General features: G+C 38.6%; 2 protein-coding genes and 1 long non-coding RNA gene across 8 annotated transcripts in view; 2 read left to right on the forward strand and 1 right to left on the reverse strand.

Annotated features, from left to right (window-relative positions):
* The window catches only part of hoxa3a (homeobox A3a), a 42,216-nt gene extending 17,035 nt beyond the window's left edge, over positions 1-25,181 (forward strand). For 2 of the 6 annotated variants that reach the window (XM_088329478.1, XM_088329479.1), the window contains exons 2-5: positions 805-918; positions 13,258-13,300; positions 16,849-17,420; positions 23,674-25,181. In XM_088329478.1, coding sequence (XP_088185604.1) covers positions 16,967-17,420; positions 23,674-24,416 — 1,197 coding nt within the window. In that variant the 5' untranslated portion in view covers positions 805-918; positions 13,258-13,300; positions 16,849-16,966 and the 3' untranslated portion in view covers positions 24,417-25,181. Of the gene's footprint in view, positions 1-804; positions 919-11,275; positions 11,463-13,257; positions 13,301-14,049; positions 14,539-15,377; positions 16,039-16,848; positions 17,421-23,673 lie in introns of those variants that run through there. The other 4 variants (XM_088329480.1, XM_088329481.1, XM_088329477.1 and 1 more) reach the window with 4 other exon arrangements.
* Positions 3,225-5,181, forward strand: hoxa4a (homeobox A4a). Its single transcript, XM_088329485.1, has 2 exons — positions 3,225-3,835; positions 4,237-5,181. The coding sequence occupies exons 1-2, from the start codon at positions 3,412-3,414 to the stop codon at positions 4,554-4,556; spliced, it is 744 nt and encodes a 247-aa protein (XP_088185611.1). The 5' UTR covers positions 3,225-3,411; the 3' UTR covers positions 4,557-5,181.
* Positions 9,260-15,978, reverse strand: LOC148371424 (uncharacterized). Its single transcript, XR_015849809.1, has 3 exons — positions 15,799-15,978; positions 9,588-9,700; positions 9,260-9,512 (listed from the first exon to the last, which is right to left on the reverse strand). It is a non-coding gene; the product is annotated as an uncharacterized LOC148371424 (long non-coding RNA).

A 25,181-nucleotide genomic window follows, 5' to 3' on the forward strand; every position in this document is an offset into this window, starting at 1 on the left:
AACAATACACTTATTTTTATGATAGATATATCAATTTAATCTATTAATATTTCTCATGTTTAATATATATTCTGTTCTCCATTTTCAACTCTATTCTAAAATCCCTGATACTGGCTGCATGGCTGCAGAATGTTATTATTTTTATTCCAATTCGACAAGAGACCTCGCACAAGTCACCTGCAATCTGTCACGATTTGCACGGTACCTGACTCATCATCTAAATTTACAGTAAAGTGTCACGATGATTTATCTTTACTGCATCGGACCTTCACTTGTCGGGGACAATAAAGCTCGCTTTGACTCGCATCACTTGCAAAAGCATTTTTTTTAAATCACACTCGATGTTTTGGGGATTATTTTACGTTCTCACTTTGTAGGCCTCGATATCAACTTCACGATATGCAGGACAGAACAATGAAGGATTATTTTTGAGCTCCCTTGGCCTGAATTTAAACAGGAAAGGAGATGTTAGGGGTCCCTCCGAATCCACAGTTGTCCAGAAGTCCAAGTCCGGGGTGAAGAGCGGGTCAGCGCGTCTAACTGATATGAAAACGTCCCCCTCTTTAGAAGAAGGGGGCACGCCTTGTTGTTTAACAAAGACTGTCAATGGGTAAGATTAATCAGAAACAAAATGGAAACAGTGTCACTTTGGGGTCAGCCACAAGTTATCTCTGTTTGGAGGGTTGGTAGGGTGAAGAAAGAGAAGGGGCGCCTGGGGAGGGGGGAGAAAAAAAGGGATGATGGGGTGTAAAGGAAACGCTTTTTAATATTTCTGAAGTTTGAGCTCCTTGTTTGTGCGTGCAGAGGCCTTGTTGATGCCGAGTGTTCGGAGTTGGAGTATCTTGAGGGACGTTTTCTTCATCTTCCACATGGAGCGGCGGTGCGGATTGCACGGGGTGGATGATGAGCAGCAACAAGGTCAGATGCGCTTGATTTAGAAAGACTGTTTGATGGGGGAGTTGGTGCTGCAAATTTCTCAGCACGGGGGAACGAATTTTTAAGATTACATGTTGCATTCTGCAGGAGAAGGTCCAAGGTTGTAAGATTTTAGATGAACATATCACATGCACACATATAATAAATTCACAAGCACCATGGAGGCTTGAAGAAAACTCAGTAAAGTGTATTCATGACAAATAATTATTTAATATAACATTGTCAATACATTATCACATTGTCTCACTTTTGAAATGGATGCATAAAGTTAACGCGACAAATTGAGTGCAATATTTACCTTAGAGGTATGTACAATTTTCCAATCAACACTTGTTGTAATAATAATAATTTTCTTTTCTAGATTTTAGTGCACGCTTTAAGCTAACGATACATTGTTATTAGCTACTTTTCGTGGTGGAATCAATGCGTAAAGCTAACGTGAGGAAATAGTGCAATATTGACCTAAAATGCGTGTGCAAATTTCCATTGAACACTTGTTCTAATAATAACAATTACTTTACTCTCTTAGCTTTTCGTGGATGCTCAAAGCTATACATTGTAATTACCTGTTTTTGGAATACATGCATAAAAGCCAATATGAAAATAAGAATGCAATGTTTATCTTAGAGGCATGCACATTTGTCCATTAAACACTTCATCTAAAAATAGTATTATTATTACTAGTTTGGCTTTTTAGTGCATGCTTAAAGTTAACACATGTAAATGGGTGTAACATTTACCTTAGAGGCATGTACAATTTACCAATTTACATCAAACACGTCATCAAAAATAATAATTATTACTATTTTGGCTTTTTAGTGCATGCTTAAAGCTAACACTTGAAGATGAGTGCAGCATTTACCTAGAGGTATCTTAAAAACCTAGATCCGAATGATAATAGTTTATTTACATAGTTAATACTTCGTCAATAAATTAACATATATATATATATATATATATATATATATATATATATATATATATATATATATATATATATATATATATATATATATATATATATATATATATATATATATATATATATATATATATATATATATATATATATATATCTCATTTCATTTCATTAGCCGTACCGCTTATCCTCATTAGGGTCGCGGGGTATATATATATATATATATATATATATATATATATATATATATATATATATATATATATATATATATGAGAGAGAGAGAGATATATATATTATACTATGTAATATATGGGCTCCTATTTTCGTTTTTTTAATGCATACATAGGGCTAAAATATTTGAATTAGTGCAAAATCGACATTAGAAGCATGTAATAATGCCCAGTAAAAAAAATACGAAAACAGGTACACGTTTTTATTAATTTGCTGTCTCGTTGCCTATATTTCTTATTTTTTTTAATACATGCATAAAGTTAACATAAGAAATTAGTGCATATTTCAGTTGCACGCATGTAAAAAGTCCGTCTAATCTGGAAATGTGATTTATTTTTACTAATGTATTGTTATTACTTTCTAAATACATTGTTTTCACCTGCTCTCCTCTAAACAAAATTGCATATGAAATTGAACCTTATACGACATACTATTAATCGAATTTGAATATATGTTCAGATTTTTTAAAGCAATTGAAAATTCTATTACTATATTTGACAAATTCATGAATATCTGAAGATGTTTTGTTTTCGGTATACATTCTGCGTCAGCACCATGACGTCTTTTGTCCTTGGTGCAAAAAAACATCCCCTGCGCTTTTGTTTTGCTGCCGCTTGTGTTGCCTGATAAATGCTACACGTCTGCAATTGTCCCTTGGTGATTCTTTCATACTTTTAAGCCAAATAATGTGAGTAAGCTTGGGGATCATTTCCAACCACACCCCAAACTGTGTTTATGGATGAGTTGAGAGATATGTATGTACATCGAAGTAATCTGATTCCTATCGACGTTTGCTTGCCAGATTTGTCCACGGTAGAAAACACTTTTTGTTTGTTGTTGTTTTGCAATCAAGCCATAGTGCAATGTTTTATTAATCGTGAATGGTGCATTCGAGTTTTATACTACACTCAATCTATGCAAGGTGGAAATCATGCACACAAAGCATGCATGCACGTTAAAAAATTACAAATGTGAGTTCATATGCCCCATGTTTTCTTCTCCACTCAAAGCCGCGCCCACATAAGTTTGACGGCGTGCAGTAAACAAGTCTCTTGATTGGTTTTTGCTTTCTTTGCCTCTCTCTAATGAGATTTACCGATGAAAACCGCGACGCGAGCCAGTCCGGAGAGGTTCTGCTAGTGCCAGTGCCACGCTTTCCAATTGGTTCCTGTTTACATGATGCCCGCAGGTCGTGCGCCCATTGGCGGCCACGCTCACGTGACCACGCAACTTTGTACATTTGACAGCGAGTAGGAGGGTTTTGTGGAGATCAGAAAAACGACAGCGCGATAAAAATTAGTATTGTTGCACTTCCCAAATTAATGACCATGAGTTCCTACTTGATAAACTCCAACTATATCGAGCCGTCCTTTCCTCCATGCGACGAATACCAACAGGGCGGATATATCCCCAACCCCGGGGACTACTACGAGCGACCGAAAGACACGGGTTTCCCCCATCACGAAGAGCCAACCTACCCCAGGTCCAACTACACGGAACCGGGCTACGATTACACCAACGTACCCTCTGCAGTGGATGATTTCAGCGACGGGCACCATCATCCGTCCGCACAACCGCAAGCCCTCCCTCAGCAGAACCACGGACCGCGCCTCAGCACAGCCCCGGACGTCGGTGCAGGGGCCGTCAAGGACTGCAGCCTAGCTGCTGAGGTCTACCCGGGCGCGATGAAGCAAGGCAAAGAACCGGTGGTGTACCCCTGGATGAAAAAGGTCCACGTTAGCACCGGTGAGTTGTCACAAAAATTACGCGCGTGGCGTGGAGGACAGCACTAGTAGCAGGCAGCCACTTTGCAGCTGCAATTTACGACTACAGAGCAGCGGGGTCGGTAATTAAGGACCCTCGTAAATTTTATCGCCTGTGTTCGTCTGTCGGGGCTCATGTGCCTTTGTTGTGTTTTAACCCAAACTGTCTCCTCTGCTGGAACTGATCCAGAACGTAATATCCGACCCCGCTGTTTAGTTAATCCCTGTCCCTTGCGGATGCTTTTAACGTGCGTAAAAGCAAATACGAATCCACGCAACTGGAGGCATTTTTATTGCTTTCTGGAAGGGAATCTTGTCTTAACACCTGCCTGTTTGCACCCCTCACACTCCACCCCTCATACCCGCCTCCCCTCCAACCCCCAGTCAATGCCAGCTACGCCGGTGGAGTGCCCAAGAGATCCCGCACTGCCTACACCCGCCAGCAGGCTCTGGAGCTGGAGAAGGAGTTCCACTTCAACCGCTACCTGACGCGGCGCCGGCGCGTGGAGATCGCGCACACCATGTGCCTGTCGGAGCGTCAGGTCAAAATCTGGTTCCAGAACCGACGCATGAAGTGGAAGAAGGAACACAAGCTGCCCAATACTAAGATCCGATCCAATTCGGCCTCCTCGTCGTCTTCCGGGGCCCAGCAGATCAAAACTGGCCAGCAACTCGTTCCCACGCCGTGCACCGTGGGTTTATAGTGAAATTGAAAAATAAGAAAACAGACTGAGATAGCGGAAAAAAACACACCGACGAGTGAATATTGTTGTGTTATTTGCCTCCCTTTTGTCTCCTTCCGCTCGTTTCATAGGCTTGAATTTGGTAACGAAAATCCCCAACGGCGACTGAAGGCTTCATTTTTTGTGTATTATACTTTTTTTTTTTTACAAATGAAGGTCAACATCGATCAAAACATTTCAGTTCGAAATGCGTGCATTTTCATTTTCTTTATTTTTCCACGGAGAACTATCATGTACTTGAAAGTTATGATTTAAAATCAGATTTAGAATTTGCCATGTATCCATGCTAAGAGTTCGAGTGTTGAAGGTGACCGGCTCGTGTCATGTTTTAATGTACATATTTAGACAAATCATGAATGGAGGCACAACTGAGGAATGCATTTCTACAGGTAGAGACTATATTGGGCTGCTAGTTCCATGTAGTGAGCTCTTCGGTAGACTTTTTATTGTGCTGGTGTGTCTCGTGGTGTCGTTCCAAAACTGTGAATATACATTCGCTTTCGTGCCGTCTCACTAGTGACCCCTGTGCTGTGCATAGTATAGACTGAAAACGTCCTTGTGAAATAAATGTCTACGTCACTTGTAATGCTTCGGATTTTTTTTAGAAATTGAGCAAAAAAATCTGCAGGATTTTTCTTTTCAAATTTTGTTTGCATAAAAATACAACTGATAATAACAGTTAAGATGTACTTTAAGGGAAAACAGTTCTCTTTTCTAATTTGAAAATGTTTGGGTGTTTTCTTCAATTTCCAATTTAGTGTATTTTTTAGAATGGTGTACAAGGAGGGTTTCAGCGTTGATGCAAAACCAATGCGTGATGGCGGAAAAAACAGACTGATCCGTCATTTGTTTTTTTTCCAGAACATTCGCTTGACTATATATATCCGTATTTCACATTGCTGTGTTAAAAATAACCACATATCGGTCAAAAATTCAAAATTAGGTAAACTCTATTTTTGTTTAGAGCAAAACAACACTGTTTGGGTTTGTTTTTCTATTAAGAATATAAAATTTTAGTTTTTTTTAAATACTGTACTGCATTCTGCTTATATTTACACAATGTTGTTTAAACTTAATATTGTACTTTTCTGGTTTAAATGTGTGCTAGTATATTAAGTATATTTGACTCATTTTTACATTAAAAAATCAAATGTACTTATTATCAGGATTTCTTTCTATCATCAAAGTTACAATATTGACGCTTTGGGTTTAAAGCGTTGAAGCTTAACTCTTGATCTAGTTTACATTTTCGAAACTGAGTTACAGCTCCTTTTGTTCCTGCATCACAGATTTAAGATAAACTCGCTTTAACTCTGGGTTAAAGCTTTAAAACTGAGCTAAGGAGGACTAACGTTTTAAGGCTATAGCCGAACTTTTTGGCTGCGCTAAATTTTGAAAACTGAGTTAAAATGGGTAGAGAATTTTAATTCTCTTTTAAAGCTGTTTAAGTTTCAGAATACAAATTTTCACCATGGTCACATAAAAAGGCTATTTAAGCATGTTATACTATTTGTTTCAGTAAAAATTACAACTTTAACTCTCAAGTTAAATTTAAAACCATTTAGCTAGGCATTAAAAACTCAGTGTTAATCCTAATTCAAGGTTGCTTTAGCTTAGCTTTTAAAACATATGTAACTTATTTTTTTAGCTCAGCTTTAGCTCAATTCAACTCTGAGTTAACAAAGATTTAATTTTACTCTACAGCTTCTTTATGTGTGAATTAAAAGCTTTAAATTTGAGTTTTAGCTTTAACTTTGAACAACACAATGATATTTAATTTTATATATTATTTACTTCGTATTGGCATTTTCAACTACAACTGCTTGGTTCCGACTAACTAACAAGGGTCATTTCTCCAACTTTTGCTTGCGATTTTTATTTTTAACTGGTTGCTCTGTCCAAAACCCTTCAGAAGGGTTGGTAGAGTTAAACACATTCTTAACTCAGTCTTGCGAGTGGTGTTACCTTTAACATTCCAAGGTTTGGGGCCAACACAATTCCAATCGGGTATGTTAGACTTAATCCAAATGAAACCCAAAATTTGGACGTTTTTCACGTAATAGTGTTTTCACTATTGAATTTTCCCAATTCAGCACTCTTGTACCCAAAGGGACAGTGTGTATTTTTAGTGCTTCCTATAGTAAAAAAACAGGATTGATTTGAATAGTAAGCAAAAATGTATGATCTATCACATGGGCATGCAATTTTTTTTGAATACTCGTAGGTCAAGAAAATAGCTTTTACTCTTCATAACATGAGTCTCACCTAAACAGAGCTGTTTTAATTGTCTACCTTCTTATTTCTACAAGTATCCAAAAGCTTCAAAAGTTAAGCAAAAACAAAAGAGATAAATGGTTTGTTTTGATCACTTTGAGTCTCTGTGGTTTGTATTCATCCTTGTACTTTTGAGCGCTTGTTTTCTGTTGCACAAAACCTGGTCAAATATTACTGACTGTCCCTTTAACACTTTGAGGAATCACCAAGTAATTGTTGCAAGTTGGACTTTTGGCACCCAAGCCCCAAATCCAAATTTTTATCTACTATTACAAGGCGAACTAGAACATTTTCAGTGCACCAGAGTGCGACTTGGTCCCTACCTGCTACATCCAAACAATGAAGGGTTCAAGCAAAGGACGTGACCGATTTCGACCAATCACTGTCCCGTAGCCCTTCTTGTGACCCTTGACCTCTCGACACATACAATGTTCAGACCATACATCAGACCCCTGAGACCCCCAAAAGCCTTTTCTTTGGGTTGGAGATTGACCCCGGAAAAAAAGAACCGAGCTATAAGGTGTGAAACGTCGACCATGAATTCATCTAAAGCAGGGGTCTCCAACCTTTTACAAGCTGAGGGCTACTTTTTGTTACTAATTAGCGCAAAGGGCAACCACTCTGATATGAATTTCTAAAATAGCAACTTAGCTAGATGACTTGCTAAAAAGGTAGCTTGATAGTTAGCTAGAAAGGTACATAGGTAAAAAAAACTAAAAGGGAGCTGGATAGCTGGCTAAAAGAGTATAAGGACAGCTAAATAGCTGAATAGAAAGTTAGAAAAAGCTAGATACCTAGGCGGAAATTTAGCCTGATAACCAGCAAAAAAAAATAAAAAGTTAGCTAAACAGCATGCCAAATATGTAAAAAGCTAGCTAGATAGCTCAAAGGTAGGAATATAACTAGCTACAAAGCTAAAATGTTAGCGACATAGCTAGTAATAAATAAACTGCACACATTCTCCTCATTCTCTTTATAACATCCATAAATTGGAATTTAGTTTGTTGTATTTTATTTAAAATAAATTAAGTCAAGGCAAGTCAAGTCATTTTTATTTGTACAGCCCTTAATCACAAATTAACAAAAAGCTGAATAAATACATTTGTCTCATAGATTAATAGATTTTTTTTATATTCTCTGAATTAATTTCTTCAGCATGGTTATCAATACTTAGATTTTTTTGGTCCATACAGCCCATGAATTGACTTATTTGAATTTGTATTTAAAATAACAACTTATCATGGTATTACTATATTGTTACCATGTTATTACCCAGTTGATTATTAAAAATAGGGTTAAATAGACCAATAAACACTGGAGAGCTATTTTCAGAACAGGTTCGCGGGCACTTCATCTGTCCTTAAGTTGGAGACCCCTGATCTAAAGAAACACCACAGTCAGTTTGGGACAATAGAAAGAAAAACGTGTTGCTTTTGTGCAGGACAACTCGTGTTTTGTGATGATTTGTGCATTTTTGTGCGTTTTGATGCACATTTATTAAATCTGTATTCATATAAAAATGGTGTTGCGTTTGACTGACACATGAAAAAGTCCAATTAGGATTTCCGAGTCATTTGCCAATAGAGGTCACTTCCATCGTGCTGAAATTTTAATTCGGCTCTTTGAATAATGAATGGGCCGCGGTTAGAAATAGACGTGTAAATGCGCCTTATTTTCATTTGAAGTCATCTCTTCCGGGTGCGAGTCACGTCTCATCGGCTCCATACCGCCTTGTGAGTAGTTTACGTGTATATACATATATATTTTTGTTTTTTGGTGCGGGAAATTGCGTTATTATTTGGAATTTAGCTGCGCCTGTGCACGTGCAGAATGTTTTCAGAGTAAAATGACGTCTACAGGTTTCCTTGTTTTTTTCTAGAGCAGATTTATTTTGCACTTTTAAGGTGTTACATTTGGCTCTATATGTGTTTCATTTACGCAATATTGTTTACAATTAATGTTTTAATTTTACGTCAAAATTTTGCCAAATATTAAAAATGTGTATTTGACTCATTTTTTATTTATGTTTGATCAAATTAACCTATTTTCAGGATTTTTTTTGTAATTATTATAATTGAAATCAATGTTGTGAAATATTGTATGCAACGAGATTAGACATGGCACTCCAGGGTGCACGTGTAATAAAAAAGGTGAAATTCTGTCAGAATATATATATAAACAACGTAGTACTTAGAGACTGGCCTATAGTACCAGTAAAAATAATAGTGCATCATAACAATAGTGCAATGGAAAGAAAATCCCCAAACAAGTCACAATCAAATAAATAAACAACGAGTAAGACTTAAAATACCTCATGTAAATCATTAACACGGACCTCAGGGTTTGCACCTTGAATTCACCTTTTGTTCTAAAACAAGACAGAGACCATGTAAACTTTCACTTTTATTATTTCATATTAAGCTTCCAAGCACATAATCAAAAATACACATCTGAGAGTCACGTACAGACATTCCCTGTCCAATTATCGTGGACGTTTGCTTGCAGAGAGGACTATCTTCCTGTTAAGAGCTGCATGTCAACATTGTGCAAAGATATGCTTCTCGTGCTGGCCTTCGTCCAAGGGGGTCTTTGAACTCATCCCCGCCGACACGATAAGAAGCTTTACCACTCCAGAATCCACCCCTCAAGAAAAAAACATACATGCTTAATAAGCTCCATGCTCATTTATAACACAATGCTAAATGTTGAAGTATGCACTTGATTCTTCCCGGTCCGGGTCAAATAAAAGTTCACGAGGACTGACGAAAGGTGAGACAAAAAACAAAATAGCCTCCTGTCCACGCCAAGAAATTCTTGTAACTGGATTCCATCTGTAATCATACACAAAAACATAAAAATTGAAAACACATACCGTTGTTTTCCGTTTGCAAAATGACATTTGGTTCCGTGCGTAAAAGTCACTTGCGCACTTTTTACGCATAGTGAAATCCTGCGCTCCTGTTCGTTGCATTTTAAAAGTTTGCCGCTCAAGTTTTGGCGACACAAAAGAATGGGGTGGGAGTATGCAAGGGGGTGTAGGTGCGGGGGTGTTGTCCACTAGTGATTAATTGTTGTAGTGGGATTTTTCCACGCCCGCCTCTTGGTGTTGACTGAAAACAAGCGCCAAACGGTGCCGAGGAGAGACAAAAATCGAAAAATAGAAAGAGGGAGATGTCTTCCGGTCCCTTTTTTGCGGGACCCAAATTGTTCCCGCTGTGCACGAGTGGCACTCTCCGTGGGTGCTGGCAGATAACCAAATTACCCACCCGAAAGCCGTTTTTACGTCTAATATTGGTTTTTAAATTAAGCATAAGTGAGTAGAATAGCCAAAAATTTGACCCAAGTAAATGTACTGTTGGGTTGGATCCCTTAACCTGCCCTAGGTTCGTAGGGGCACCATTTCCCATGGTGTGTCCTAGGCAAGTACAGCCTGGTCACTTCAGAATAATATGACTCAGGTAGTCATCCAAATAGTTACTTGAATAAAAAAGTACTTGCTGAAAATGCTACTCAAGTACTGAGTAACGTCTTATTTATAAAACAACAAATGAATAAAATAATCAAAATCGATTTAATCCACAATAAATTACAAGTCTTTGTGTTTGTTTGGGTGAACGCTCAGTAGATTGAAATATATATAAGCAGGCTACATTATTTACACTGTGCATACAGTACAGTAAAAAAAACACATTCCTAACCCTGCTCTTGAGTGCCAACTGGTGGTTGTTTCGGTCACTGGTGAAGTCTAAATAAAAGTAATGAGGTCTCTGACAAAATAAATGTGCCTTCGCACAGACATACAGATGCGTACTTTCGTGGAAGCAATTTAAGTAACGGCTTCAAAGTAGCCAACGTAGCGGCGTAAGAGTAGTTTCTTATTCACAAATATACACAAGTAAAAGTAAAAAGAATAGGGATTTAAAAATACTCCTCGAAGTAGAAAATCACCCAAAAACCTATTCAAGTAAAAGTAACAGAACAACTACCCAACTCTAAAATTAAACCAGTACCCGTAATAGCCACAACAGAAAACAGAGGCGCTGCTGAGTCGATAATCAGACTACATAGAATCTGCCTTATCTTATTGGATTTGACTTCAAATAGTCCACGCGCAAAAGTCTCCAAACACGTGTGAAAGAATGTTGACCTTTTTGGGGAGGGGTAAGGTGGTGTGAGTCTCTATTAATGATTCACAGGCTCAAATAAAAGGGATTTAAGACCCGCATCACGTGACGCCACTCCACGTTATGGCTGCACGGAGAAAACTGAAGCCCCGATGCGGCCATATGATGCTCATTATAGTCCCACTTTCCACGAAGGAAGTCCTAGATGCGTGTTTATCGCGCAGGGAGGAGAAGGGTACAAAAAAAGAAAAGAAAAAAAAAAAGGTGCAATCAAATGCGACAAGCGCTCTAGGTTTTTTTCCCCATTTTTTCTTGCCTGTAAGTGTGTGTGGATGTATTACACGGCTGTCACGGACGGATATGTTTTTCCACGCGGACAGAGTCCGAGCTGAGGGAGGATGGATTTTATTTTGGGGCATTTCCGCCGATTGTCCGTTGGCGTGTTGAGTTATAGCCGAGAAAAGCACAGGTCAGTAAAAAAATGTAAGTCAGTCGTGCAAAATAATTAGATTTGTGCAATCTAATCTAATTTACAAATGTAGGTCAACACTATTACGCAGAGTACACATAAAATAGAAAATAAAGAAATAATTTCCATGCCATTATTAATTCGGGATATCACCTGATTTTCCAAACCTCGAAAAGTAGGTGAACGTTGTGGGGTTTTGTCGTTCCACGGGGGAGAAAACGAGCCCATAATGGAAGACGGAGTGCCACGCAGGACGTCTCGGCCGCGAAGGGGTCACCGCGCGCCGGCGTGATTTATGGGCGAGGGGACTTGGGGAAGCTAATGACTATTCGATCCGTTTGTGAGAGGGAAATGCTTACCGGCCGAGAGGGAAACAACAAACAGCTTATTTGCATAAAGCTTTTTTTTTTTTCATTTTAGCTTGCTTTAAACAGCAGCAGAGACGGTAAGGTTTTGCTTAAATGCGTGGAAAATACGTGGGGATTTTTGACATTTCAAACCCCTCCCCGATTTTTTTAAATATAAACTGCATTGGAAATTCGTAATTAGTTATTTAAACACACCTTATTATATTTAAAATACGCCTGTTTGAGCATTTTAACCATTTTAAATCCTATATTTTAGGGTTGAATTTTAAGAGAGGACGAGTGGGCCTACACTATTTAAAGGAGGGAAGGGGGTTTCTTCCGAACTAATATATTTTTCAGGGGGATTGGGTTACGTTTAGATCACATCATATTTAATTTATGTCATGTATTTTAACAAACAAGTCTCATCAAACTGAAATAGATGTAAAAAAGGGGGTTAGCAAACCCAGATTAACCAAATTTAGAATTTCTTATCTAAAGCCTTTAACTAATAAAGACTTGTTTTATTATAATTTATGTTAAATGTTTGTTACTTGTACATTGTTTTTTATATTGCCAGCTATTTATAAGTTCATTTTGAGGCTCGTGTTTCCTATATTAATCTTACCAATTTAGAACTAATCCATGAGTTTTTCCTCCCACTGCCTAGTAGCATAGGTGCTAGACTTTGGGCTTCACGGACTACTAAATGTTCTTTTTAATTTTATTAAAACACAAAGTGATCGATTGGTTTTAAACATTAAGACATTTTTAGCCGTAGAATTTCATTTTTTGACCTATAATTTTGACCCAAAATGACATACATTTCTTCAAAACACATATTGGGCCAATTTATTTACCGATGTTTATTTATGTATGCATTTATTTAAATTTTTATACACTACTTATATTGTACGATTAATACAAAGCACTTTTTTTCATTGCACTATTATCACGGCGCACATAAAATGTAGGTTAGTCTCCAAGTGCTACCTTATAAATATTTTTACTTATTCATTTTCTCAACGTATAGTATATTCGAGTTTTTGCACTGCTTTTTGTACTACTGTTGCAATGCACTACTTTTCATTGCACTATTTTTACAATTCAGGCCATGCAGTCTCCTACCCTGCATGGGAATATTTAACCAATTTATCCTGGCTTTCTTTAATCGTATTATTTTTCTTTTGAGTCCTTATTATGTGGTTATCCTGGAGTGACATGACTAACCTTTTTGCAAACAATGTTCACCACGTTGTTATCAACGACAATAAATACCATTCTAATCCTAATATAACTCTATTTCTAATCCAGTCATTTTAGAGATAAAAGTAAAACACCAAAAGTATCTAATGACAGTGTATAAATATCCTCCACTAAATGAATGCAATAATAAACAAAGATCCTGACAAAATATTTCTGATCAAATTGCCTCTTCTCTCTTGCAGGAAGCCAAACCCATAAAGCCACCGCGCACGCGCTACTCCACCGGTAAGTCTATATTCGTCTTTATTGATTTATCTCCTGATGGCTGCTTATTCCATTTTTTGAAAATAATAACTAGCACGCCCACCAAAGACCTGACAGAAGCGGCGCGTGACTTTCCTTTGGCGGTGCAACACGAGCGGGCCGGGAGCAATAATTCCTTCTCTTCCACTTGTCTGCGAGGTGTAATTTGTCACCATAAAAGTGACGGAGGAAGGCTCTTGGAGCGCTGCCTCGCTCCTTTCAAAAACCTATTCCTATCCTTTAGCCGCGTGCATTCGCGATACATATTTATATATTTTTCTACATCTGTTTACCGGCCTTTCCCCTTCTTCGTCTTATATCCCCCTTCCACTGCCTCGCTGACATTTAACCTCTAGAAGAGAAGCGAGGGATCAGCAGTTTTAATGCAGAACAAAGGGGTTAATAATTAAACTGAGGTTGCTTAAAAAACCCTCACGCGTGGATTTTTGGGCCCACGCTTAGCGTATTTACGAGGTTTTATTTGGAGCTGACGAGACGTATTTCTTTCTCTTAAGAAAAGAGACAACATTACCACGCCGAGGGATTCCCCCACGCACTCTGCGTGAGTGATTTGACATATTATCTTTGCAGATGCGAAGGTGAAAACGTGCATCCTGGTTTTCCCTTTAAATAAGTGAAGATAAAAATAAAAAAAAACACCTTTTGTGATTATGTTCTCCCCCATCTCCCTCTCACTCTCTCATTTGCTAGGGGGAGGAGTAGCAGCCACTTGATTTGAACTCCCTTTTCCAAGGCGCTACTTCATTTGCATAATTTTTCTTGTCTATGGTGTGACGCTGCGGTTCTGGCCAGTTCACTAGCGATCGTGCAAGAGGTCTGGTGCACCCCCTCCCCCACACGTGGCTATATTAATACTACCAATACGATAAATTCAGCCCTTGAAGCCCGATAAGATTATCTCGCTGACCCGCCTGCTTTCGTAATCTCCATGTACACATCCACGTCGAGTGGGGAAGACACGAAGGGTGGAAAGAAGGAAGGGGGGGGGGGGTGAAAAAAGCAAAAGGGGGCTTCTCTCTCTCTTTTTCGAGTCTTCTTGTTGTGGTTGCCGTCTGCCTGGTTGCGCGCATGGCGCTCGCTTCCTCAGCCCAGCCTTGCCTCCTCCTCCTCAACTTTCCTCCGGATTACTACTATGATCGATTTCGTCGCTGAATGAGAAAATATCGCTCGTTGCTCTGCATTGGTCGTCAGAGGTTAAGGTAAGCAGGCCAAAAGAAGAAGGCTGCCTCGCTTTTTTCTAAATGGCCCGAGTTAGTGTGTCTCGAGCGGTGATTTATCACCGGGCGACTTGGATCGCGGTTCAGGAAGAGTTCACACACACTCCCTGATACGCACACATGCGGTCGGGCGCTTTGCAAGATCAAGCCTGCCTCCGATCGCTCTTTTTGGGGGGATTAATGCCCACGTCTGCAGCGCAATCTGTTTAAGGAGATATCGGTTGAGGCTTCCGAGGAATACGGACCCAGTCGAGAAGATCTTTTTTTGCTTTAATTACTTGCACACCGGAGAGCTTGTTTTCAGCAGATTTTTGATTTCATTTTACCATGAATAGCATGCATTTGTATAGCTTTTTTTGTACAAGAACTTTGTAGTTAAATCGTGCTTAATGAACTAAAATAAAAAGCTACAATTAATAAATGCATGTAATTTTTCAGCATTTTGCACAATAACATCGTAGTTAACTTTTTCTTTTTTAAACTAAAATCAAAAGTTGCAATTCATAAACGGATGCATTTTATATCTGTTTTGCACAATAACCTCTAAGTTATTAAAAGCGTCAATTAATAAATAGATGCACTTTTATTATGTTTTTGCCCAATAATGTCTTAGTTAACGTTTGCTTTATCGACTAAAATCAAAAGCAGCTAAATTAACTTCTTAGTTTCCTTATGACGCATATCAAATCTCCAATTCATAAATGCATGCATTTGTTTTAGTTACTTGTACAATAACTTCAGTTAACATTTGCTTTATCGACTGAAATCAATTCATAAAATAAAACAGTTAGAATTATACATACATATTTTGATATTTCATGTGGGTTTTTTGTTGTTATAAATAATCAGCCCTGTCTCAAATTTTCATTCGTTCATTTTGGGGCCCAAACTATACAGAGTTGTTTAAATTGACCTGAATTCATTAAATGAATACTATCTATGTATCTATTTTTTATTGATACATAAATACCTCGTGAAGTACTAATTTTAAGGGCCGTATTGTACTTGTTTTACAGTTTGTATGGAATGTGAACAAATAAACTAAATTTAATTGTTTCCTATTTTTAAACCTATCTAAAAAAAGTCACAACATTTAAAGTTAAATAAAACCTATTTTAGGGGACTTGATTTTTGTAACGACACAGTGGAGGGTAATTTTCACCCAAGGACAACAGCAGGGTTAAAATATACTAACGTTAGTTGTTATTATCAACACACTCGTGCTCATTTTATTGAATTTACCTTGATCGCTTTGGAGCAGGCCGGATTGCAATTTTTCTGTCCTTGGTCCACTCGGGACCTCCCTTGCATGCAAGCAGGATGGTCAGTCGACACCACCCGCCGCCTTTATTATGGGTCAAGCATTGCAAAAGTTCACACTGCCTAGTCCAGAAGATGCACCAAAAGTGCACCCGGTTTTTCAGGTTTACGGAGCTTTTTATCTTTGACTCGGGAGGGAGTGTGCTTGTTTACTCCTTGCAGGTAAGTGACAGAAAGATATATATATATATATATATATATATATATATATATATATATATATATATATATATATATATATATATATATATATATATATATATATATATATATATATATATATATATATATATATATATATATATATATATATATATATATATATATATATATATATATATATATATATATACTATAATTACTATAATTACTCCAATACCAAATATGCTAATAAAAGACAAAAAAAAAAACTAAATATGAATAAAATTATGACTCACAACACGTGGTAAGCTTTCTCTCCTGGCTTTAAACTCTTTGATCTCCGGCAAAACTAACATAAAATGCGACAGAAACAAAATGAAAATATATCCAAACAGCTTGCCAACATAATTTTTGCCGTTCCATGTATTCCGTTACTCCCCAAGCCTGCACAAAATTTAGTAATTATATATATATATATATATATATATATATATATATATATATATATATATGAATAGGAATTGCGTAATTGTGTTCCTTAATATGACTGCCTTTTCTAATATGACTTCCTTAATATGACTGCCTTTTACGCACGCAAGCAGGCCCCTTTTTCTTGTTGATCGCTATCAAGTGTTTTAGATTGCTCGTTGCTTAGTGCAGATGGTAATGGAAGGAGGACGGGGCCGGTGCGAGCCAGAAGGTAAACGGTAAAGAGGGTGCAGGAGTGCCGGTCCCAATCTCGCCCTGTGGCGCGCGGTTGTCAGGCTCGCATTGAAAAGTAAGATGGATCGCCACCATTTCGTCTCCTCACAGTTCTTGTTGTAACCCCAGGTTCACCCGAGGAGGCCATTGGCGGAGAGGCGTCACGTGACCACGGGGGTGCCAATGTTCTTCTACAAGGGTGTCAAGACCCTGTCACTTTGTGAAATAAATATCGGGAAACGGCGAGATGCAAAAGGCAACCTACTACGACAGCTCGGCAATTTACAGTGGCTACCCGTATCAAAGCGCAAATGGCTTCAGTTATGATGCCAATCAGGTCCAATATCCCCGAGTCTCTCATGTGGAAAGTGACTACCATCGACCTGCCTGCTCCCTGCAGTCTCCCGACGGCTCCTCCACGGCTCCTCTGCACAAGCCGCCGGAGGAGATGCAAGCGGCGGAGAGCTGCAGCGAAGGCGGCGCAAAGGTGCAGCATCACCTCCACCATCATCATCTTCCCCACTCCGAGGGTAGTCCGCCGCCTCCCTCGCAATCCCCCTCCGATGCGGGCCAGAACTCCGGCCAGCAGAGCGCCAAGGGCGGATCGCCGTCCTCGGGCGCCCGCAGCAAGCAGATTTTCCCTTGGATGAAGGAGTCGCGCCAGAATGCCAAGCAAAAACCCGCCAGTAGCGCCAGTTCAGGTACAATACACGCAAGTGTTCAATTCAATGGGAAGGGAAGGAGGGATTGTTAGTAGAAAAATGTATAATACTCCCACTTTAAAGGCCACAGTAAGTGAGGGAGGAATGATCCCACTTCCAATGTCATGTTTAGTGAATTTTTCTACGCAACGAGGGGGATAATCAACACCTCTGAGTGGTTCTGTTAACGGTGTCCAAATTCAACTGTAGCAGGGGTTCCCATTTTTTTTCCCAGTGAGGCCCACTTAACCTTTACCATCTCTGATGAGGGGCCGGTGTCAGGTTGTAACAGAAAAAGCGTGCAGAAGTTCTCAAATATAATAATTATTTTTTTCTAGAACTTCATAATCTAATAACCCTTCTGGATTCTTCACGGAACAAGTTGGGGGGAAAAATAACATGATTAATGAATTAAAGAATAACCAAATAATCCTCGCTGGATTTTGGATCTTTTTCTTTTTCTTGTTGATCGCTATCAAGTGTTTTAGATTGCTCGTTGAGGGCTGATTATTTATAACAACAAAAAACCCACATGAAATATCAAAATATGTATGACCAAATAACACTCTGGGTTCTTCACACCTAGCGAGGATAAGGGGTGCAGAAAATGGATGGATGGGTTCTTCTCAGAAAGAACATCAGTGGAACATAAACTTTCTGTAAAGGTCCAAGATCAGCTTAGTTGTCAGAGCACCGGACCACCAGTGGTATAGATGACTTGCAAAAAGGCAGTATATTTTATCTCTTTATCACACTATTTTCAGTCACAGTACCAGAGACGAATTTTGTTATGCGTTACACATGCTACTATGAAAATACATTTGTCACTTACAATACTTAGATAATTGAAAAAAATAGAAGAATACAATAGAATTCCTTCATCCACCCTTCTACCCGGGTCGCGTCGGTCAGATCCCCAAACTCCTACCATTGGTTTACCAGAGATATAGATGACATAAGAAAAGGCAATGGGTTATTATTATTTATAGCCACTGTATCAGACACAAATGTTACTTTCGTTGTTCACGTGTTACAATGAATTGACTGACTTTCTTACTTAAAATGCTTCAGATAGAATAGAAGAATAGAACCAGAAAAGTTGTTACAACATGTTAAATGCACACCAAAATTAGCATTCCTTTTTGGTATCATGATAAAACATGGTGTGATAATGAGTTCAAGCCCCAAGCCTTTTCATACGTCATCTATAGCACTGGTAGTCCAGCCGTAGGTTGAAATCCCTTTACAACCAAAAATGTGCATACAGACTTTGAGGTAAAAAAAATGTGCGTGGAAATACTCTCTAGCATTGTACAGGGGATCGAACCAAATGTGGAGGCTGGCCGTAGTTTCGGAACCAATGGGTTATATGAAACGTATGGTGGGTTCAAGCAGGATGAGCCCCTTCCCCCAACCTCACTCCACTATACTAAGGCCATGCTTTGGGGCTAGTTGGCCTGCTTGCCCCGCAGATGACCTCTGGCGACTGTAAACATACACATTGGCTGGTCACATAGCGTCCTCACACAGTCAACAAACACACCAAATATGCGCTCGAAAAACACTCGGCTCCAAAATAAGCCCATTTGGGTCATGAGAGCACATCAAAGCAAAATACCCACGACATATTTTTTATATGTATCCAAGCTCTGACTGCTACACAGTAGCTCAGGAGGTAGAGCGCTCGTCTTGGGATCAAGGGATCCCAGTTCGAATCCCGGCTCGTCCGTGTTACATGTCGAAGTGTCCTTGGGTAAGACACTGAACCCCTAATACCCCCAATAAGCAGGTTAGCGCCTTACATGGCTGCAAGGCCGCTATTGGGAAATGTGAAGCACATTGTAAAGCGCTTTGGGAAGTCATTGACTTGAAAAGCGCTATATAAATGCAGATCATTTCGTTATTTCATTTTTTAATGTATCACACTTTAAAATACATAAAATAACACAGAAAGGTATACTCATGGGCCAACTTTTTGACTCGCGGATCACACTGGGTTAGGGAAATTGGGCAAATGGACTGCACCAAGAACAAAAACAATATTTATTTGATTTTTTTTTAATCTTCTGATATTGTAATCTGATGCTGGGGACAGGTGTGGCACCAACACAACAACAATTTTTCATTAGTACTTTTCTTATCATTACAATATATATATATATATATATATATATATATATATATATATATATATATATATATATATTCACAATATATGTTTGGCAGGCTCCATTAATAGGCTCGATGGGCTGCATATGACACCCCTGGTTTAGACACCTATAAATACCTTCAGTATGGACCTAACGCTCTCGAGTTTAATGTGTACTTGAGTTCATTTGGCCCATATTTTTGGGCTACATTGAGCGGATAGCCTTTAAATTTGGGTCATTGTATACAAAGCATTGCCACACTCTCAAAACTAAGTACATCTGGTGATGTACTATGAACTGATTACATTTGGCAAGACTGTGTTTCGTTTGGTGTCAAATCCCCCCAAATCACATTGCTTCTTTATTTTGTATTGTCCTATTTTTGGGGCTTTTATTGTGAAAAAGGGGAAAGTGGGTAAATAAAAACTTGTCTTGTACAAAATACACCGAATATATAAAACTAGGTTACTTTCTCGGTTACAAACCCACAAAAATCATGTCCTTTGTTTATTACCACTTAATTGCATTTTATTGTAACCCCTCTAACCCCTATACATGCAAGAAAATTAGGTAATGTTGTTAAAACAGCCCCCTAAAGTTGATATCAAATGCAAAACCTACTGAATATGTTAGAAATATAACAAGATTGGGTTAGGTTAGCATAATTTCACACCCCACCTCCCCAAAAGAAATCATGTTGTTCGTTAAAGACCACATAATACATTTGTTTGGATAATAAATAACCCCAAAATTAGGCCATATTGCTCAAATCAACACACAACAAAAGGGTTGTTTTTTGAAAAACAACCCACTAAGGTGTGTCTGACCATGTCTGAAACAACAACCTTAAATGTTGGGTTGTAATGTACAAAAAAAGTTTGTTTTTTGTTCTCTTCTGAAAATGTTTTGTTTTATACAATTCAACCTACCAAATATTTTTAGAAATATACAATGCTTTGTTTAAAACGCACAAAAATAATTTGATTTGATTATGACAATTTGAAAAAGTAAATTTACACACCCCCTATCTTCCACGATTAAGCTGAAAAATGGGCCATTTTGTTGAAAACCCTAAAATTGATCAAAAACAACCTATACCAAGGCATGCCTAACCATGTTTGTAAAACAAAAGCTTGTCGGACTCATTGTATTTTCAAGCTACAAAAATATTTCTTGTGTAAAATAACCCCCAAAAGTGGGTTGCTCTTAATCAACAAAAGAACCACACAGAGAAACGAGATATTTTATCTGAACAACCCCAAACATTGCTTCATAATGCAGAAAACAACTGAGAATGTTGGGTTTACCTACCAGTTTAGCATAGTCTGGGTTATATTTTACCCATTCTTTAATAGAGTGTTGCTCAGTCATCCCTCGGAAGTAAACCCTAGCACCTAAACTCCACAAGTTAGCACATTATTATAACGCTCAGTGTCATGTATGACTCGGTCCATCTGCAAATTTACGAGCTATGAGGTCCTTAGCGGAGGTTATGTCATATCCCAGTCTCCCTGCTCCATGTTTGGCTCGACAGGTAGTCAAATTTACTACTTGCCCCTGGCGGCCTGCCACAAAAACTGGTGGAGTGCCTTGCTCCGCTGCAAGAAAGGGCAGGCTTATCTGTGAAGTTTTGCTCACCATGAGAAATGTGCCTGAGGCCTGGGCTACTGTGTGAAAGGAGCATAGGCACTTGTCTAGTATTCTGGATTTTCATGCATCGTCTGCACATTTTGGTGAGGAACTTGTTTTCATCACGTCGTGTAGCACTCGACTATAATTCTGCCGTCCTGATTGACGTTGACAGGCTAGTGTTTTGCTTGAGGTTAATGTTTGAGCTTCATTACTTGTAGTCATTTTCCCGTCTAGAGTAGCTAGAAAACAGATGACTGTTTTCAAACTCGAGCGTCGGGGACCAGATCCGGTCTGCGATATAGTTTTATGTGTTCCAGGTAAAAATATTTCTAAAGAGAAAATAATTAATGATACTATTTAGTTACAGACATGTAGAGCTGCTCTACAATGTCCAGGAAACAAAGGAAATAAGCCCAACCCCCAAAAAATACATGGTGCTGTTTAACTACAATTGCACTCTACGTCTCTTGTATTTTTTGGGCAGAAAAGAAGCAATTATTTGAAAACTAGTGTGGTTCGATATTCTAACAACAAACAATGTAAGCCATTCATACACAGCAAAATTAACAGTGTTTATTCAACAGGAGTTGATAGGGACCAAAAGTACAATGAGGTAGTGATGAAAGTTTTCTCTTAAATTGTTAATTTAACACTTTTTATTTTAAGGTAGTCAGCAAAAGTGTTAAGCTAATCAAAATAATGTGGTATGAAAACATTCAATATTGTCGTGCGACTTAGTATAAATGTAGCAAAACACGCTAGCAGTGATTGTTTGCTAAAGAGAATTTATGTACTATGTAAGATGTAGGAATACAAAACAATTCAGGATTCCCTGAGATTGCCTCAATGACCAACAATACTGTAGACAGTTAAATAACCAGTGTCAATTTAACATTCAAATAAAGCCATATGTACACTGAGGTAGTGCTGAAAGTTGACTCTTTAAGTGTTAATTTAACAGTGGTTATTTTGAGGTACTATTTTTTTTACTGTGTACAGTATTTTTTTCATTGCGGCAATCTCAGAGAAATTAGGTTGTTTGTGACGTTTTTTTTCTGAAAACATGCTCCAGTACTTAAGTGTAATTCTTTAATTTCTGTATTGGAGAAAAAAATTGATAAGAAAATGATCAAATCTTTAATTTGATAAATAAATCCAAATTTCGGTTATTTTATTTGAGAAAAAAAAGGTTGCTCGAATTAATTTGGGTTATTGATTTAGAATGAACCAAGTACTTGTTCCATTTTCTTACCCAATTCAGGCTATGGAGTTGGATGGGCGCCACCACGCTGTACTTGCCTAAGACACACCACATGGGGCCCCTATGAGCCTAATGGTTAAGGGATAACCCACTTTTGACCCATTCACTTTTGACCCAGCGCCTGAAAAACTAAAAAATGTGTTTCTTGTCCTGCGTACCCTTAAAATTGATAGTAATAACAACACACACACAAAACACAAGTTCTTTACTTGGGTGAAATTGATCCAAACAACCCAATAACAAACATTGACTGAAGTTTTTGTAAAAACTAACCTAGCAAAAATGTTCCTCATTCGAAACAAAAATTTGTGAATTTTCTCTCAGAATTAATGTTTGAACTATCTTGGTTAATAAAATAGTTAACTGATGAGATTAGACACCAGATTTACAAATTCTCTGTTTGACGCAGTGCAACCAAACATTATTGGTAGTTTATTTAATCTTTTTTTAACAACAATTTGTTGTTCAGTACAAAATGGTTTTTTTGGTGTGTTTTTTTTTTACATAAAGTTGTTTTTAATTGCTACAAAATTGTTAAGTGCAAAATTGGTTCAAGGAGTCGTGTGGAATTTGTAACTTTGTTACTCTCTGCCGCCATCTCTTGATGATCGCTGCCTCAGTTAGCTTATTCATGATGCTTGTGCCAGTACATGCATTTCTTAGATGGGCTTGAATAACCTCTTCTTTTTTCATCTTTTGGGGAGTTTAGCTTGGTATTTTGGACTCTACTTGAAGCAGGCCTATTCTTACTTTCACCATTTTCATGCTACACTGACAAATAGGAAAAAAAACTACGGGAATGACATTACTGTCCAGCTTTTCTCCCAGACCCCATTCTTCAAACCTAATGTGTTCTGCCCTGAACACCCCTGCTAAAAGTAAAATGAAAGCAGATAGGCGCAGTAGGAATTAAAGCATAATGACACTTTGAACTCAATTGGGCATTGTTAACACATACAAATATCTAACTTTCAACTTTAAGGACACCCGAAACCACGCATCCCACCTTTAATAAACCGTTTTTGCCGTTTAAAATGAAAATTGTGATATTGTAGCGTCCAATATTGGTGTCCGTGTGAGTGTATTTATCCAGTGAGCAAACACTCCTGTAGTTTTCTTATCAGCTGTGTTCTGCTTTCACTCTCTGTCTTGCCTGTAATGGATTACTGATTGACACCCTCCCCCTTTTCTTCCTCCATCCCTCTCACAGTGGAGAGTTGTCCAGGAGACAAGAGTCCTCCAGGGTCGGCAGCCTCCAAGAGGGCCAGAACAGCTTACACCAGTGCTCAGTTGGTGGAGCTGGAGAAGGAGTTCCACTTCAACCGCTACCTCTGCAGGCCTCGGCGGGTGGAAATGGCCAACCTGCTCAACCTGACCGAGAGACAGATCAAAATTTGGTTCCAGAACCGCAGAATGAAATACAAGAAGGATCAAAAGGGCGTGGGGATGATGCCCTCCCCTGGGGGACAGTCTCCTCGGAGCCCGGTGGGCCCCCCTTCCGGTGGAGGATACCTCAGCTCTATGCATTCTTTGGTGAACAGTGTCCCTTACGAGTCCCAGTCGCCGACTTCTTATAATAAGAACCACCAGAACGCTTACAATATGGCGACTTCGTACTCTGGAGCAGGTTTAAACAATTCGCACAAGAGATACCCCGACTCGGCCACGCCTGAGTATGATCACGCCCTGCAGGGAGGTAACTACGGCGCGCACATACAGGGGAGCCCCGTTTATGTCGGCGGGGGTTACGCAGAACCAATGGCCAACTCCGGGGCGTCGGTTTTCGGCCTCACGCATCACCCGCCCGGCTCCAACATGGACTATAACGGAGCAATCACAATGGGGAGCAGTCATCATGGCGGCGTGTGCGATTCTGCACCCATTTACACAGACCTTACTCCGCAATACTCTCAGGGAAGAATCCAAGAGGCACCCAAACTGACTCATTTGTAGCGGTGCAAGGCGTATCACTCCGCCCCCATTGTCTCCTAGCCACCTCCAGACCGCATCACCACGTTTTTTTTCTTTGTGTGCTTCCACATTGCGTCTACTCTTTATTTTTCTTTATATTTCTCGTAGTTTATTGATGTGTGAAGTAGTGTTTAGGATAGATATTCTTAGTTTTTTTTTTCATATTTCAAAAAGACATTTCTGATGGCTCGAGGAGGACACCTTGCGAGCCAAGGCCTATTTAATCTATTTTTATTGTGTTTTTTTCCGAATTCAAACAGGGAATTAAGAAAACATGTTATTCGTTTTTTATGTGAACTTATTTATCCGCATTTGAAGTTTTTTGTTCATGCATTTTCTTGCACTTGTTAAAGAATCATAGCATACGTGAAAGAAATTATTTTTCAAACCAAGGGTCATGCAACGTTTTCTTTGAATTTCTGATGTTATTTATTTTTTTGTTTAGTGTTAAACGTTGTCCTGGTATTATTTGACACCCCTGCAAGAATGTCAGAGTGTTTAAGCGACCCCGTCCCACTCCCAATTTCAACCCACGTAATCTATTCTACCCGTCTCAGAAAATACTTTCTATTTGTATTTTATTTTTTTTACACGAAATGTAAAATCAATCAGTCAATGCAATAAGGGTGGAAAATTACATACTTTAGTTGTTTCTTTATTGAACAAGTCATAACACACGACAAACATTTTCATATACATTCCATGCTGCTCCAGGTCGAAGACGTAAATAAAACAATTGAAATACAA

The sequence above is a fragment of the Urocampus carinirostris genome, chromosome 2 (genome assembly GCF_059441175.1).
Source record: "Urocampus carinirostris isolate Australia breed hairy pipefish chromosome 2, RoL_Ucar_1.0, whole genome shotgun sequence".
Lineage (NCBI taxonomy): Eukaryota > Metazoa > Chordata > Actinopteri > Syngnathiformes > Syngnathidae > Urocampus > Urocampus carinirostris.